A 15,898-nucleotide genomic window follows, 5' to 3' on the forward strand; every position below is an offset into this window, starting at 1 on the left:
AGCATTGTAAAACCAATAGCTAATAATAATATTATAATATTAATTCAACTTACAGGGTATATTAAATAATAACAATATAAATTAATATATCCAGATTGACAAATCATCTCACATCAGAATCGTTTTTCTTATACAATAATAATATTATATCATTGAATTCAAGTTTAATATAATCTATTATACATTGACCCACTTGTAACTTACTGTATACTGTACAGCAGAGCGACATTTACTTACCCACTTTTATTTTTAGATTCTGAGTGGTACGATGAATGGATTGATTTTACAATGATGTGTGTTTTTTTAATTTTTTTAATTTTTATGTCTGTCATCACCTTTTAGGCCAGTAAAAATGCTTGGATATCAATAAAATGTTATTAGTTGGGTAAAAAAGCGTGAAAATTTAATGCAAGCCTCCTGAAATATTATTACAATAGTAGTTGAAAAATATTAAAAATACATAGGTACAATTTTTTTTATAAGCATTTAAAGTTCAAATTTTGACAAGATTGAAAATTTAAAACAAGGTTCCACCTAAATAGGTAAATACACAGTGGCGAGCTGAAGTGGTCAATTTTGACGCAGTTGCGTCCACTTTTCAAAGGGGGTGGTGCCACCCCGTGACTGTGGCGCAGAATTACATGCTAAAGCTTGACCTCTTGGCTTTTTTGATCACATTTTATTAACATCATAACTTTGTTATAAGTAAAAATAGGATGGTGGTGGTGGTGGTGATGGTGGTAAGAACATAATTATGAAAATGCGTCATTTAAAATTGAAGTTCAGCCCGCCACTGTAAATACATAAATTACTTTATTCACAATAATATTATCAAATACACTTAGTAATATACTAATATCATAAGCCGACCGCGTTTTTGCTCAGAAACGTTTTTTTTATACAATGATATTATATCATTGAATTCAAATTTAACACCATCTATAATAGTGACCCACTTGTATCCTTCTGTACAGCAGAGCGACACCCAATTGCCTACCTTTTTAATATTTAAAATGACTTAAATATTTACTTATTATATTGCTGTGTTTTAGTGGATACACCGTATATTATTTTACTGTTTCCATTTCATGAAATTGACAACTTTTTATTTATAGATCGATTTCGTATACGAGTTGTTATACTGTTTCCGATCAGACGTCAAAATGATATTTTTATATTAAATATGTAAATATGTTTGATTATTTAATAATCCAACTGATACTTTAATTTTATAGTAAAATCTAGACAATTTTTTTACTTGGAGTTGTAAAAAATTACCTATCACTAAATAATTGTAATTTGTAAATAAATATTTACATAGCATAATCATATACCTAATATAAATTATAATATGTCAAGGGGAGGACAAAATATTTTCCTTTTTAAATTTTTTGTCCTTTTAGTGATAAAGTATTTTTGTGACATGTTTCTTTCATATAGACAGGGAATGTAAAAAATATTTATGAATTATAAGTAGATATAGTTACCTAGTAAACTTAATCTTATAGCATTAATTTTAAATAATTGTTATGTAATTTTAAATTAGCAAATACATTTTTTTAATAAATAAAATGTTACCGCTGATTTTATAATTTTGGGTAATTTATAAAATTAAATATTTCTAGCTTATTCAGTCATTGATACCACAAACTTCACAAGATATGCCACCATCACATAGAAAACCTCAGTTTAGCATACGTTTCTGTAATTAAAATTAAAATAATAGAAATATATTATTCCTTAAACATGTTACTGTCTATATACTTAGATTTAAAAAATAATTTGAATGTAATACTAACTATGAAAATCAATTTGTTAGTTCAAATATGTTTTATTTTCATCTTTTTTATTAAATTTTTGCATTGATTCTGGTATACTTTTTAACAATTTGATGAAGTTAAAATAACATTTTTAATATAATAGATATTAACCATTGATGTCAAAGAAAAGATTAATCAAAAGAAAAAACCATGACATTTTTATGTAAGTAATAAAGCATTTTATCATTAATATCGAGAATATTATAACTTATTACAAGGGCTGTAGGACAATATGGTTTGTTACTTAAGAAAAATATAAAATTACAATTATTCATCATATATATATATATATTGATAATAACTCTGTGACCCCACACTATACCGATTAACAGTCAATTATATTTCAAACTTATTATAATAAAAAAAAACATTAGATATATTAAATCTTGTATATTAATATATTATGTATTTATTATATATAGGTTCAAATAGAAAAATATATATTTTATAATATAATACTAATTACAGTTCATTGTTTAAATTACATAAAGTTGAACATATACTTAAAAATTAATTTTTATATACTATAAAGTATAAGATTTCCCAGATCCACGAGAATCAGAGAAAGCAACAGATCTATCTCCTTTTTTTTGTACTATATTAGAAGTAGGATAAGGCAAAGTTGCTTCAGATAAATTAAATCCAATACTTAACAATAATTCTGAAAATTGTTTAGTTATATTACTTGGATATTCAATTGCAACATCATTATTTTTTAAACGAAAACGAGGAATATTATTAACACTTAATATGTCTTGTGGATCTGTTTTTAACATTGATAAAAGTAATTGAGTACCATCACGTACATCAGCAGCACCTGAGATTAATCTTCTTCCACATATATTTCCTGTTTCCACAGCAATAACTGGTAAATGCAAAGATGTTACTCGTTCTGTTTGATTTATCATATGTTCTTTAAGATTTGAATCCAAAATATTATTCAATATATAACCAGAATTAGTTAAAATATAGGATCCAAAAACAGAACCAATACCACTAAGAAACAAATTAAAATACAAATCTGAATAAATATTTTATCAAATAATATCTTAATAAATATCTTAATCTAAATCATATTACGTTTTGGTTGGAAAAAAAAACTTAAAATTGTAATTTATTTTCCATTGTTTAATCTATACATTGTTATGTTAAATTGTGTAGTATTTGAACTTGCTTCACCCACCACACGCTATGCTTTTGGGGCGGTGTATCTACTTTTAGTTTTTATTGTCTCTTCATGTTATGTTATTTTGACAATAAACAGTATATTATTATTATAAGTAATAAGTATTATATACCTTGTAATAGTTACATAAAGATCAAAAGCATCTGTAGTAGAAACTTGTAATCCTGAATTTTGACTCCAATTATCTCCTAAACCATTACAAATCATCATGAAATATATTAAATAATTAATACATTTTAAGCTTCTAAAATTGCATACTTTTAAAGCTATTCAATATTGATAGATCTTCAACATTTGTATTAATATTATTGATATTACTTAATACTTCCAGTAAAATTGGTCCTCCGGTACCATTATTTGAGGTTATAATGCAATAGTTCATAAAATTTTGTTTTAATACTGGTAAAACAAGTGGTTGGTAGCTAATTACATCATCTGGTTTTAAGGTAGACTCCAATTCTTTAGACATTTCTTTATAAAATTCTTAAAAAAAAAAAAAAAACAATATTAGGTATATTTGAACTTTTTTTTATAAATATTTTCATATAGGTAGTAAATACCACACTAATATAACTTTTGATTCACATTTTATATAATTGTATAAATGTTACATATCATATCTATTTTACATTAGAAAAATTACAGTACCAAGTTTAAAATAACTTAAGTAGGTACTTTATTTGTCATTTATGATTCATCCGCGGGAACACATAAAATATACAAGTTCTAACATGATACAAAAGTAACAATATTATTAATGTAGCATCCTTTTTTTATATAGCATACCAATGGGTCCATGTAAAGATATTGAGGTAAGAGTTTTTATAAGACCATTTGGTGCTTTAACTATTTGACCAGGTGATCTAGTTGATACTGTGGACAACCAACGTTTAAGGTTATCATCTTTAACAAACTTAGTGGTATTCTGATTAATTGCTTCAAGTAAACTTTCCGTAACAGTTATGCCTATCCTGAAAATAAATACAATAATTTTGTAAAATACATTTTAGTAAATTGTGTCTTTCTTACTTTGCTAGGTTTATGGAAGGTTCAACTAGTGTCTTCCAAGGAAGAATTCCATATTTTACATTGGCATAAAACAATCCTGCTATAAAACCTGGTACTCCGATAATATTATGTGAACTATGTGTAGCTCTAAAATCAATTGTATTTCCTATACCATTTCGATGATCGTACACCACCATAACACCACTTCTAAAAAGATAATTAGATAATTTTAAAATATTCATATAGTATTTAAGTTGTATATTATTTTACTTGCCCTCCTAATCCTGAAAGATGAGGGAGTACTACAGAGTTGCATAATGCAGCAGTAATTGCTGCATCAACTGCATTACCGCCCATTTTGAGCACATCAATTCCATGTTGAGAGCATTGATCATTATCACTTGCTACATTTCCATGAGGTACTAACTTTCAAGTTAATATGATTTTAATTTAATTTTTTACTACATATATTTTTAATTTATTATACCTGATGTGATCCATAATGAATGTGAATTAATAAAATAATTAATAATCCAATGCAAAATACCATACAAAAACCTACAATTAATTTAAGTAGAGCTTTTTCATTGTTATTTTTAGCATAAAGTGGTGTCTTTTCACAACCATCATGGTCATATACAGCTGAAATTATATAAAGTTCAAATATAAATAAGTACATCAAACAAATATTGATTTAAATTTAACTATGGATAAAATTAATTTTAAATAAAAAATAAAAATATGATAGAACTAATTATTGCATAAAAATATTTAGTCACATTTTTTTCAAAGCAATTAAAAAATATAGATACATAAGTCATAAATATAATTCAAGAATTAATAGTTATTAATAGGACAATATTCATTACTAGATCAATATGCGTAATGGAAATGGATATTTTTTAAAGTTAAGGTGAAAATTTAAAATGACCATGCCAAACTTGCAACATTTAGTAGTTAAATATAACAATAGGTATATATAATATTCATATAATAATAATAATATATTATTTTATTTAAAATATAATAATCTGGTTTAAAATTAAAATTATTTTACATTTTTTAACAGCATGAAATTTATTTTATAAATACTAAAAAGCATTCTATGTTTACAGACTATAAATCTAAACTTTTAAATTTTTTTTGAAACAGCAATAAATCTTATTGTTATTACATAAATTAGGGATAAAAGCATTTTAGGTATTGATTCCAAACTAGTAGTTAGTAGGTACAGTACTTATTTAAATTAATTAAAAACATTTTTTAAATTTTTTTAATATTAGACTATCTACAGTTCAGACTAAATTGCACGTAAGCTAAAAAAATCAAGTACTAAAAACACTTTTATATTCAATACAGTTTCCAATGGTGTAACAGATAATTAATGACAATAGACAAAATAAACCCATACTTTGACTGGAAAGTTTATCAATAGTGTCGTCATCCATCGTAGACTACTTTCTCACATATCCGTCTTAATATAATTCCTCAAAACAACAATTAGATAGACAGATAATTGATTTAAATATTTAATTAAAAAATCGAATTAAATCGATACACAGGTATATAATTTAAATGTGATCACCAATCCACGTCTGATCTCCACAAAATACAATTTAGGCCCGGTTTATCAGTAGTATAGACATACTAATTACTGTCTAGTATACGATCAAGGTCTAACTGGTAACTACTATATAGATAAGTGACTGTTGGATAAAATTATTTGGCAGATGAATTATGGTTGTGCTGCTTAAGAATTGTAATGTTGTATGCTATCATCTATACTCTATGCCACGATTTAAGAAGATATCCATAGATAATATAATATAATGTATTTTCTATGTTATAAATATGAACATTTTTTGTTATCAGTTTTCTTTTACAACCATCTGGAAATTCGATAGGCTAAATCCCAATCCCATACATGACTATTAAATAATTGCTAATAAATATTAGGAATTAGCATCCCATAGACATTTATAATAAATCTATGTCTTGTCTGTGTTAAACTCATAGATATTCTCTTATATCGTGTCTATAGCGTAAGTCGTAACCGGTTTAAAATTATCCGGCAAATTATAATATAATGGTCCTTAGTCCAAACATCCCGGTGCATATTTATTCACACCAGTTTAGCCTAGCATTGTCAATCGTGTCGTGTACCCGAAATTCAAGATTCAAGAATCGAGGTTTATAGATAAATATATCTATAAGCCTAGCTTGAAATTGTTAAATCTATGGTTATATAAAATTTGGTTGTATCCATAACCATAGATATTAAAGAATTAAATCTTTAATATCTATGTCCATAACTAAATAAACTTATCAGTTTTTTTTTTTTTTTATAGAAGTATGTTGTCTGAGTTAGAGAAGTAGTTCAGTTGATTAAACATATACCTACATCTATCATTTATTATGATTAATACTAGTATTTATAATTTACCATCCTTCCCATGGTTTTATAATCCTATCTAAGAATATTCTAGTCAGTAATATAATGCTTTATACTTCAAAAATAATATGATAAAATTAAAGTTTGGCCTATGATACACCCCACATCCATGATCCATCACAATATAATATTATTTATTATTGATTATTCACATTTTATGGTTTTTGTTAGTTGGTTCAATGCAACATAAATGTTATAAATTACTCATTTTATTAGATCATTTCTTTTGATTTAGGAATGAAACAAATTTGTCAAGTATTTAAATTTAAAGTAGCAGAAAAACATTTACATATACAATTGTTCTTAAAAATAGTTTACAATAATTAAAATACAGTTATAAAACCAATAACATTTATTTAATAGTTTCATTGTATCGCTTATAAGAATGGAATAAAAATAAACACACGTCTAATCTCATAATGTTTAGCTGACACTTGCGCAACAGCCTGTTTATTGAGTCCAGCAATATTCGTTCACTTGGTGAAAATAAATTGTCCATAGCTTCTTCGATAAAATCCTTGTCGGCTTCTTGTTTATCTTGTAATCCTTGAACCATACCATCAAATCGAGCTTTATTTTTTAGTAATCTTTTATTATCTTCACAAGTTTTAAACTTCCACATCATGCAGTTCCCAATCATTTTTAATATTTCTTCTGTTAATTCTTGATGTAGTTGACGTTCATTTAAATGGTACAAATAAAAAGATTTCCCATCATTTCGACCTAAACGAGTATTTGGTTTTCTTAATTCTTGAACTTGGAGGTAATTATTCATAAATAGTTCAGATGTTAATGTTTTTGTTTCACGGTCTGGTATTAAAGCAGTTTGTTGGAGACGTTCTAGTTCAAGAAGTTTGTTGCTCCTAGTCGCTCTGAATAACCTTGCAGAACTTTCACCAAACTTATAGCTTACTACTTGGTCCATTATTGAATCATTTAAACAATTTATTATCTGTTTAAAATTAACAGTAATGTTACACATTGTACCATACGATTTACATAAAAATTTAGTTGGGTCTTCTTCTATCATTGTTATATATTCTAATAAATAATTATGACCAACAGATAAATTACTTCTAATTAATTGCAATGATATAGGGTTTGAAACTGGTGCACTACTGTCAGCACATTGACTTAATATTGTAGACATTACTTCACCTACAATTGTATCATCAAATGTTCTTACCACAGCATCTATGATGATTTTATTTCTCATGTCTTGATGAAACTTATTATAATTGAGAGTAAACAAAATTTTTTTCTCATCTTTTTGATTTTTTGTTGGTGGTGTAAATATTTTATTTTGTTTAACTTCAGTCCAAACAACATATGTAGGTGTTCTTTTAAAATATTCATTTCTTATTAATTCAATAGCTTTTTCCCAATAATTATTGTATAAATCATCGGTTTTATTTTGTAATTTAATACATTCACTAACAATTTTTGATAATGAAGCTCGACCAAGACAAAGTAAAGTTTCAACAAGTTCCTTATACTGATTACCAAATTTTCTCTTAATAATTGATAAATATTTTGGGTACCTTAAAATCATTAGAATATTTTCCATATTCAATTTGTATTCTATTTGTACTGAGTGGACATTACAAATTGCCGATACAAAATTGAATTGCAATAAAACAATTATCGTTTCCTGTATCAAGTGCCGAGGATATTTTCCATCCAACATGGTACTCAAAGTCATTAGGGATTTCTGACCCCATTGTAAAGGTTTTGCAATTTCAGAAACGTCTTGACCAAAATAATCACGCAAAATAGATGTGCAAATTCGACAATAGTCGGATGACATGTCAATATTAATTCAAAAGACTTTAAGATAAACTACAGACGAGAAACTACCACAGTAATTCAGTACCACGATCTATGACTATGATACATTGATACGATAGGATACTACACTAGTATCATGAAGATAAGAGATTTCTGCATGACTATCATGATAGTAGCATGACGAAAATAATTTGATACACCGTCCGGCAGCTGCTGCTGCTGCTCGTTGCAGCATGCTATGATATTTATGATAAATGATAAAACGACCATAATCACGATCACGGTTGTAGATATTATGTTATGTTCTATGATATTATACAGGTTTCTCAACGACCTTATGCACCATGGTCCTAGAAGATCTATGCTATACCATAGACTTATACCATGGCACATACACAACAAAAGTGGTGCGTGTAAATGTTGATTTCTAACAGCTGATCAACTATGTGAGAATAACTTCTAGCGCTCCAATACATAATATTGTATATCTATATTGATATATTTTGTAGTACCAAGAGAAATCAATATAATGCAAAAGCGCTAACTGTTATTCTTGCTATGACAAGATCGTTAATTTTAAGCGCACCAAAAAATAAGTTTCGTTGAGTAACCTGTAAGTATTTAATCGTGACCATAATCATAGATAATAGGTGATACCACGGCTGTTAACGATATTAACAGAAAATTAACCGCCATAACCTAAAAAATAATTGTTGTATAATGTTTTGGCTTTGCCGTATTTATTTTTTGTTGTTTTAATGTTTTCATATTGTGAATTATGGTAATGACATATTATTATATGCTTTAAACTTAATATGAAATTAATATTAACTATTCAGTCGTCTGTTTGTTCTGTTTGATTAGATAATTGTTGAAATTGTTGAAATTTATTATTAAACTGCCTTAAGCATGGAGAGTAAGTAAAATTGAACTCATTTAAAATTATTTTATGCTGGAACTTAGATTTTTGAATTAAATGTTATGTTTCTAATTTATCTGGCTTGCCATTTTTTTTTATTGCCATTAATTATGCATATAATATAATTTATTTAATTTTAATTAGCTGAATCGTTACAAAGTTCTTGGTCACCATATACGGAGCTGCTGCCTGTTTTGGAGAACATTTTTACAAATGAAAGACCGAATGTAGCATTTTTAAAACGCATTTTACGTGCTGCCAAACCACATTTTTTGAATGTATTTAAGAACCCAGTAAGTTGTTATTTAATGTTTTAAATTGTACATTTTTATATTGAAAACATTAATTTTAGCCAAAAAATGTTAAAAGTCGAGAACAAATAATGAAAGTTTTGGCAGATGGAAAACCAATTCAGAAATTTGAGATGTTGGCATTACCAAAAGATATGGCCGAAGAAGTGCTTATTCTCTCAGATATGTATGATTTAGATGAACTTATGTCTTTGGAACTTTTAAATACTGGTAACTGAATATTTGTCTTTACACTTATTTCACAGATTTTAAATAGAATATATAAGATTTATTTAAAACTATAAATTAATATGATGCAGATAATAATGTATTATTTTTCATTCAATTTGTTAATTCATTTTTTATTCTGAAAATTATATATTATGTTATTTAAAGGAATTTTATGAATAAAAATTAAAAATAAATTATTTTAAATAAAAATAGCTCGATACCAAAATCCAAAATATCCAGAACTTTGCCGAGGTTTAGTAGCAGTATTGTTGTATTATAATGCACATCGTATGCTTGCATCTTCTTTAAGACTTCTCATTGAAGGAAGCACAGGTCGTACTTGGATGCCACGTGTAGATCCAGCATGTGCACAACATCTTGGCCAATTTGTTGATCAACTAATGAATGATGGATTATTTATTAATATTTTAAGTAATTACATTTCTTAATTTTAATTTTATCTGTATTTTTACTTGACATTTTTAATTTTTATTTAGTTGTATTGGAAAACAAAGATTTGACTAAAGAAATTGAATTGCTTCAAAAAAATAAAGCAATTGGTGGTCCAAAACATCACCAACTTGTTGTGAGCTTATTTACTGAAATTCGTACAATGTTAGCAGAATGTGTATTTTATTATTCTATTCAATTTGGATTATCAAAACAACAATTAATTAGGTAAGTTTTTAATTTTCAATTAAAAATTATAAGTAATTAAATTACTTTTAAAGTGTTATTATTTATTCTTCATAATTTTATTTAGTTTATTGAAACATTTGCAAAAGATAAAACCAGATGTAGAATCGCATGGAGTGGTTAGCAAAGTACCTTTATTTATGGTGACTTCATTTTTATATGCTATTGATTTGGATTGTATGAATAATACTCAAGAAATTAGTGGTGGTAATTCGACAAATAATAAAATATACCTATTTGTTATATTTATTATTTAAAAAAACAAATTTTTAGATACTAAGGAGCAATTTTTAACTTCGGCATACACTGAACTTATTTCACACGATTGGGAATGGCCAGAACTGAAAAGTATTGCTACTTTTGGATTAGCTGTAGCATTCTCAAAATTACGTTCTTCACAACATGTATTTCAGGATAAAAATTTATTCAAAATTGATGAAACATTAATTAGCAATGCTATGGATACTAAAGTATTTAGATTTTTGAACCAAAATGTTGCTCCTTCAGAATTTCTTCATTATGTGGTATGTATTATACGTTTTTGTATATTGTGCAGTTTAAATAAAAAAAAATAATTAATTTTGAGTACTGAAAAGTACTTAAAAATGATATTACTGTTTTCTAGATAATATCAACATAATAAATTTTGTATTAATTAAAAGCAATATCAGTATACACAATACCTCCAATAACCATATTATGTGTTAATCTTATTGAATTTAACAAATCATGAATCATCATAAAAAATGTCTCAAATATTGATACACTGTACCACATCATTTAATTAAAAACGCAATTTTTTTTTTTAGGAATTCATGATAAAAAAATTTCATCAATTGATCACTGAATTTATTGTTATGATGCCACATACCGTCAAAGAAATAAGAAACAAATCAGATGAAATAGCACATACAATTTTAATTTATTACCAAGTAATTTATACTAATAATGTTATACATGATCTAATTTTATTTAATCAATTGCATTTTTAGGAAGGATTAGAACCTCCAACAAGTGAAGAAAATCATTTTGAACAATTGTTAATGTTGATGGCAGCATTGTATGCAAAAGATCCATTAGAATTGAACTTAAATTTGGATTATTGGCCACCATCTCGTGAACAATTAAAAACGATCAAGATGTCATCATTTTTAACGACTCAAAAATTTCAAGCTTCATTATACAGATTTATCTGTCAAACTGGTGACATGTTGCCTCACATGTTATTTGTACCATATTTAAATATGTTAAGCTCATTAGCAACATCTGAAACTGGGGCTGAAAATGTGTTTAATCACTTTCATTCTAATGCAACTAATTCCAATCTTACTTGGGATCACTTTTTCAAAACTTTTTTGAGATATTATACAAATTTAAGACAAGAAAATATTCCTCCGACCGACACTGTGTACAAAAGAGGACATCAAAAAGGTATTACTGCTCTTGAAATACAAGGTCTCCAAGCTGTATTAAAATTAATCAGGAGTGTAGCAGGTTTGTTCCATTATTTTCTATTAAAATCTTATTTATAAGTAAATAATATATTTTTTTGTCACGCCTACACCGAAAATTTAATTTTTACTGCTGGTCAAAACATTGAATAATTACTTTTTTCACTCATCAAAAAACTAATATTGTCATATTAATATATATTAACGTAATTATACGTTTGTCTAATTTAACAAATATTTATGGTAGTTTAGTTACTCCCGTGCTGTTCTATAAAACAGTTCATTATGGATTATCAGTGGGACCAGCAGAGGCGTGACAAGAGAAGTATGTGTGATTTATGTAGTAAGGCAAAGACTGTCTAAAACACTAACCGTCCTTTCCTGTGTAGCACACAGTATAAGATAGATTAACATAATATTTTATATTATTAGTAGTTATTGATGTTTATTTTTAGAACAAAGCGTTAAGTCAAAAGTAACTTTTGTGGACCGTTCCGAATGGGAGACACTTCCAGTTTTGTTGGGTCTTGTATCATGCCCAGTGAGAATTTCTCTCAAGGCAGATTTAATTTTGACACTTTCTACATTAGTTAAACCTCCACCATCAATAATAGCAATCAATTTTTGGCAAACACTCGAAGCATCTCAAATAATTGTAACTGTACCAACTATAAGCAGCTATCAAAGTCGTGGTATAATGGTAAATACAATCTAAATTAAAAACATTTTAGTTTATGTTATTTACTTTATTTTTTTTTTATATATTTTTATTATAGGCAGAGTTAGATGATCTAGAACCTCGCAATGAAGAATACCCATTGACAATTGCTTTATTGAAATTATTGTCTACTCTTACAGAACAGCCAGTACCAAACCTTTTGGGTTCAAATAACCGAACACCTGGTTTCGATCCATATTTAAATTTTGTTTTAAATAATATTTTTCTGAAATGTCTCTCTAGAGGTTATAAAAAACAAAATGAAAAAGTAAATGAAATTAATTTTTATATTTTTTAACATATTTTAATTAATCTATCATTTTAAAGTGGGAAGTAAGTGGCATATGCCTGGAACTCGTATTAAAGTTTTTGAACCAATATGAACCTCAGCAAACGGATTTTGTGGGTAGTAGTGTTTTTCTACCCGATAATACTACTATTAATGTCAACCCACCCCCTGGTTTTCATATCATGACATACTTATGCACAAATTCTGATTTTTTAAGAACTGTAAGATTTTTCTATAATATAAATTATTTAAATATTTCTATACTACCTAAATGATAAATATATTTTTAGATTTTAAATATAATGCACACGGGCTGTCAAATGTTTGATCTCTATACCTCATTTAGTGGTAAAGAAGCAATGGAAAAAACAACATTAGTTGTACTACGCCTTTTAGAACAGGCTTTACATTTACAACAAATATTTTTAAATGCATCTATTTCTTCTGGGTCACCTCTTATATATACTGGATTGCATAAAACTCTTGTTAGTATTAATGTAGCAACAAATGAACCAGATTATATAATCGATTTATCCAAGTTAGTATAAACATTATAATTTAAGTTTTTTTATTTGTATATTATGTTTAACTTTTTTTTGGAAGGTTTGTAACTTATACACATTTACCAGAGCATGCATATCATGCAATTCGAATACTGATGACAATAACTTCTTATCCGATACCTCAGTCTCATATGGTATCATATTTTACTTCCAATCCTAAACTTACAATTGGTATTAGACATGGATTTGTAGAATGTCTAGAAGAAGAAGAATCAACAAAGGTATTATACTTAATAGTATCTAATGTATATAGATTTATATAACTTATAGACATCAGGGCATGAAACAAGTAATAATGATCTATACTGCGGCTCACGAGAGTCCATACGTAAAAACGCATCCGTTGCTGTGCATTGTTTCTTCTTCTTCCATACGCCTAATCATACCGATCGGGAGTCGGCCGGCCGGCAACGATCGCCGATAGGCGTCGTTGGCATTCGTGTATACGTAGCGACAGCAGTAAACATGTTTACGAAATTCGACTAATTCGTTGTTCTAACTGGTCTTTTGTGTCATTTACGTTATAAGTTTGTACCATAATTTTTTACGAGTTTTTTGTAACTTTTTATTTAATATGGAGAATCAGCAATTAATTAGCTTTGTTTTTATGAGCCGCTGTATTCACGTTCCCAAGTGATGGAAATAGCACTATGGGAGAAAATTTGGCCGGCAGACGTCGGGTATGCAAGTATCGATTGCGCGGTTTACTTATGGACTCTCGTGGTTCGGAGTATAGCATAGTTTACTTTATTATGGAACAATGTCAACATTAGAATTATAGGTGTTTCTATTAAGTAGTTTTTAGCTATCTTCTCAGTGAGATCTATTTCCTGAATGTTTTTAACTTTTGAGTTGACTAGATCCCAAGAATTATTAATAGTATATCGGGCATAGGTCCAGAGGGTACAACTCCACCTATTGATTTTAAATAACGCTTTATTAGAACTGAGGAATCACTCTGCTGTATAGTAAGGTTTGAGTGTGCCTTGTCAAAGTAGGTTTCCTGTAACAGACAGTGTCAGCCTGGCACACCAAAAGCCCATGGATCAGTTTTTTTAAGGGGCCACATAATGAAATACAAAATTTACTTACTACTTTTTTTCCTTTATATATACATTTATTCAAATTCTGATTTTTAAAATGTTTAAATACAATAAAAACTATAAGTAATATACTAATATTGGATGTAGTACCTATTCACAATTCAGTATACTTAGACAAGGGCGCCCATCAATCAGAACCGGATGACAATATAAAAAAACTAAAAACTAAAAAAATTGCTTTTATTAAATAACAGAAAATAGATAATATTCAACATGGATAAACGAACAAGGATGTAGTATAATAACATTAGTAAAATTAGTTTATTATTTACAATTAAAAATATTACTATCATTTCATATTTGTCTATACTCTATTCAGAATAACCTTGCCCACTTTAGAGCACGCGACTGAGCTGCCGGCAGCTGTCAGACCCCCTGGCGAAAGTCAGGAGCGCTGTGATTGGTCGTTAGTTGTCGACGGCTGCCGTCACCGATCGCTATCGTATACGTATACGCCTGCGGGATGTCGGCGGGGGCATTGCTGCAAACATCAGCGCCAACTGGTGGCAACAGACATGCGCGAACTCGACGAGTTTTCGTCGATCGAGTGGGTAAGGTTATTCTGAATAGAGTATAGGAGGGTGATATGACTTAGATAATATAATTGTTATTTACATGATTTATGAAATTATTTACATTGATAAATCAATGGTAATTAGTAATTACAAATATTTCCAAATCATCTAAGCCTCCAAATCTACTTAACCAATTTCCATATACGTATTATCCTTGGTACATAAAGTTATATAATTCAAATACTACTAGTTCAAAATTTTGATTTTTATGCTTCAAAATTCTCAAAAAAAAAATATCTGCTGAATAATTAAAAGTAAAAAAAAAAAAGGATTCCTATATTTTGAAAAACAGAAGTTTGTTTTATAACAACATTGTCCTTAAATGGTATAAAAGATCTCAAGTATTCAAAAATCTTCAAGTGTATTTAAAAATTCCTAAAATCAGAATTTGAATATAATATGAAAAATTAAGTAAAAAATAGGGAGAGCATGCTTAAAAAATCATTCTGTATAATATTAACGCGAGGCCTGACTAGGGGAATCGTTAATTTAATAATAAACTATGAAATTATTGAAATATTTGAACTGCAAAATAATAATTAATAATTATTAATTACACAGTAACGAAATTACGAAAACCAAAATTATATTTATATTACCTATAGAATTATAACTTTGAAGACAAATCCATAAGCTATTAGCATAATATTATTCAAAAAAGTTATCAAAAGTAATTATCCATTCTTCATTATTGTTTTGTATTTATATAATAGTCAACGTATAGTATTATAAAACATTCATATTTTTGTATGCAACATTTTCATGATCACTGAATCCAACAGCGGGGTCGTCTGTGACCATTGTTTTTA

At 27.6% G+C, this 15,898-nt stretch overlaps 3 protein-coding genes across 4 annotated transcripts; 1 reads left to right on the forward strand and 2 right to left on the reverse strand.

Moving 5' to 3' along the window:
- Positions 1 to 2,090: 2,090 nt before the first annotated feature.
- Positions 2,091 to 5,835, reverse strand: LOC100162142 (glutathione hydrolase 7). Of its 2 annotated transcripts, XM_001952484.5 has the most exons (8): positions 5,426 to 5,835; positions 4,502 to 4,656; positions 4,289 to 4,440; positions 4,036 to 4,221; positions 3,793 to 3,977; positions 3,265 to 3,489; positions 3,119 to 3,194; positions 2,091 to 2,816 (listed from the first exon to the last, which is right to left on the reverse strand). In XM_001952484.5, exons 1-8 carry the CDS (start codon positions 5,460 to 5,462, stop codon positions 2,345 to 2,347), a joined length of 1,488 nt encoding a protein of 495 aa, XP_001952519.1. In that variant the 5' UTR covers positions 5,463 to 5,835; the 3' UTR covers positions 2,091 to 2,344. The 2 variants fall into 2 exon arrangements, with proteins under 2 accessions (XP_001952519.1, XP_008179029.1); XM_008180807.3 differs by lacking the exon at positions 5,426 to 5,835 and having other exon boundaries at positions 4,289 to 4,436; positions 4,502 to 4,614.
- Positions 5,836 to 6,657: 822 nt separating this feature from the next.
- On the reverse strand, positions 6,658 to 8,433 carry LOC103308081 (DNA-directed RNA polymerase III subunit RPC3). Its single transcript, XM_008180806.3, has one exon. It carries the CDS (start codon positions 8,271 to 8,273, stop codon positions 6,819 to 6,821), a length of 1,455 nt encoding a protein of 484 aa, XP_008179028.1. The 5' UTR covers positions 8,274 to 8,433; the 3' UTR covers positions 6,658 to 6,818.
- Positions 8,434 to 8,997: 564 nt separating this feature from the next.
- On the forward strand, positions 8,998 to 15,090 carry LOC100168972 (nuclear pore complex protein Nup205). The gene is made up of 15 exons (XM_016801172.2): positions 8,998 to 9,170; positions 9,318 to 9,466; positions 9,526 to 9,694; positions 9,908 to 10,126; positions 10,192 to 10,372; positions 10,458 to 10,597; positions 10,664 to 10,914; positions 11,200 to 11,322; positions 11,383 to 11,884; positions 12,297 to 12,541; positions 12,618 to 12,827; positions 12,887 to 13,069; positions 13,139 to 13,386; positions 13,452 to 13,632; positions 14,854 to 15,090. Exons 1-15 carry the CDS (start codon positions 9,164 to 9,166, stop codon positions 14,923 to 14,925), a joined length of 2,880 nt encoding a protein of 959 aa, XP_016656661.1. The 5' UTR covers positions 8,998 to 9,163; the 3' UTR covers positions 14,926 to 15,090.
- The last annotated feature ends 808 nt before the right edge of the window (positions 15,091 to 15,898 follow it).

Source organism: Acyrthosiphon pisum, chromosome A1, assembly GCF_005508785.2.
Source record: "Acyrthosiphon pisum isolate AL4f chromosome A1, pea_aphid_22Mar2018_4r6ur, whole genome shotgun sequence".
NCBI lineage: Eukaryota > Metazoa > Arthropoda > Insecta > Hemiptera > Aphididae > Acyrthosiphon > Acyrthosiphon pisum.

Bases quoted from the DNA above. Each gene is read 5' to 3' on its own strand.
- LOC100162142 (XM_001952484.5), bottom strand. From the start codon at position 5,462: ATGGATGACGACACTATTGATAAACTTTCCAGTCAAA. The intron at 4,222-4,288 runs GCAAGTAAAATA...TTATCTTTTTAG, and splicing joins CATCTTTCAGGATTAGGAGG to AAGTGGTGTTATGGTGGTGT. The intron at 3,195-3,264 runs GTATGCAATTTT...GTAATGGTTTAG, and splicing joins AATATTGAATAGCTTTAAAA to GAGATAATTGGAGTCAAAAT.
- LOC103308081 (XM_008180806.3), bottom strand. From the start codon at position 8,273: ATGTCATCCGACTATTGTCGAATTTGCACATCTATTTTGCGTGATTAT.
- LOC100168972 (XM_016801172.2), top strand. The intron at 11,323-11,382 runs GTAATTTATACT...TTGCATTTTTAG, and splicing joins CAATTTTAATTTATTACCAA to GAAGGATTAGAACCTCCAAC. The intron at 11,885-12,296 runs GTTTGTTCCATT...GTTTATTTTTAG, and splicing joins ATTAATCAGGAGTGTAGCAG to AACAAAGCGTTAAGTCAAAA.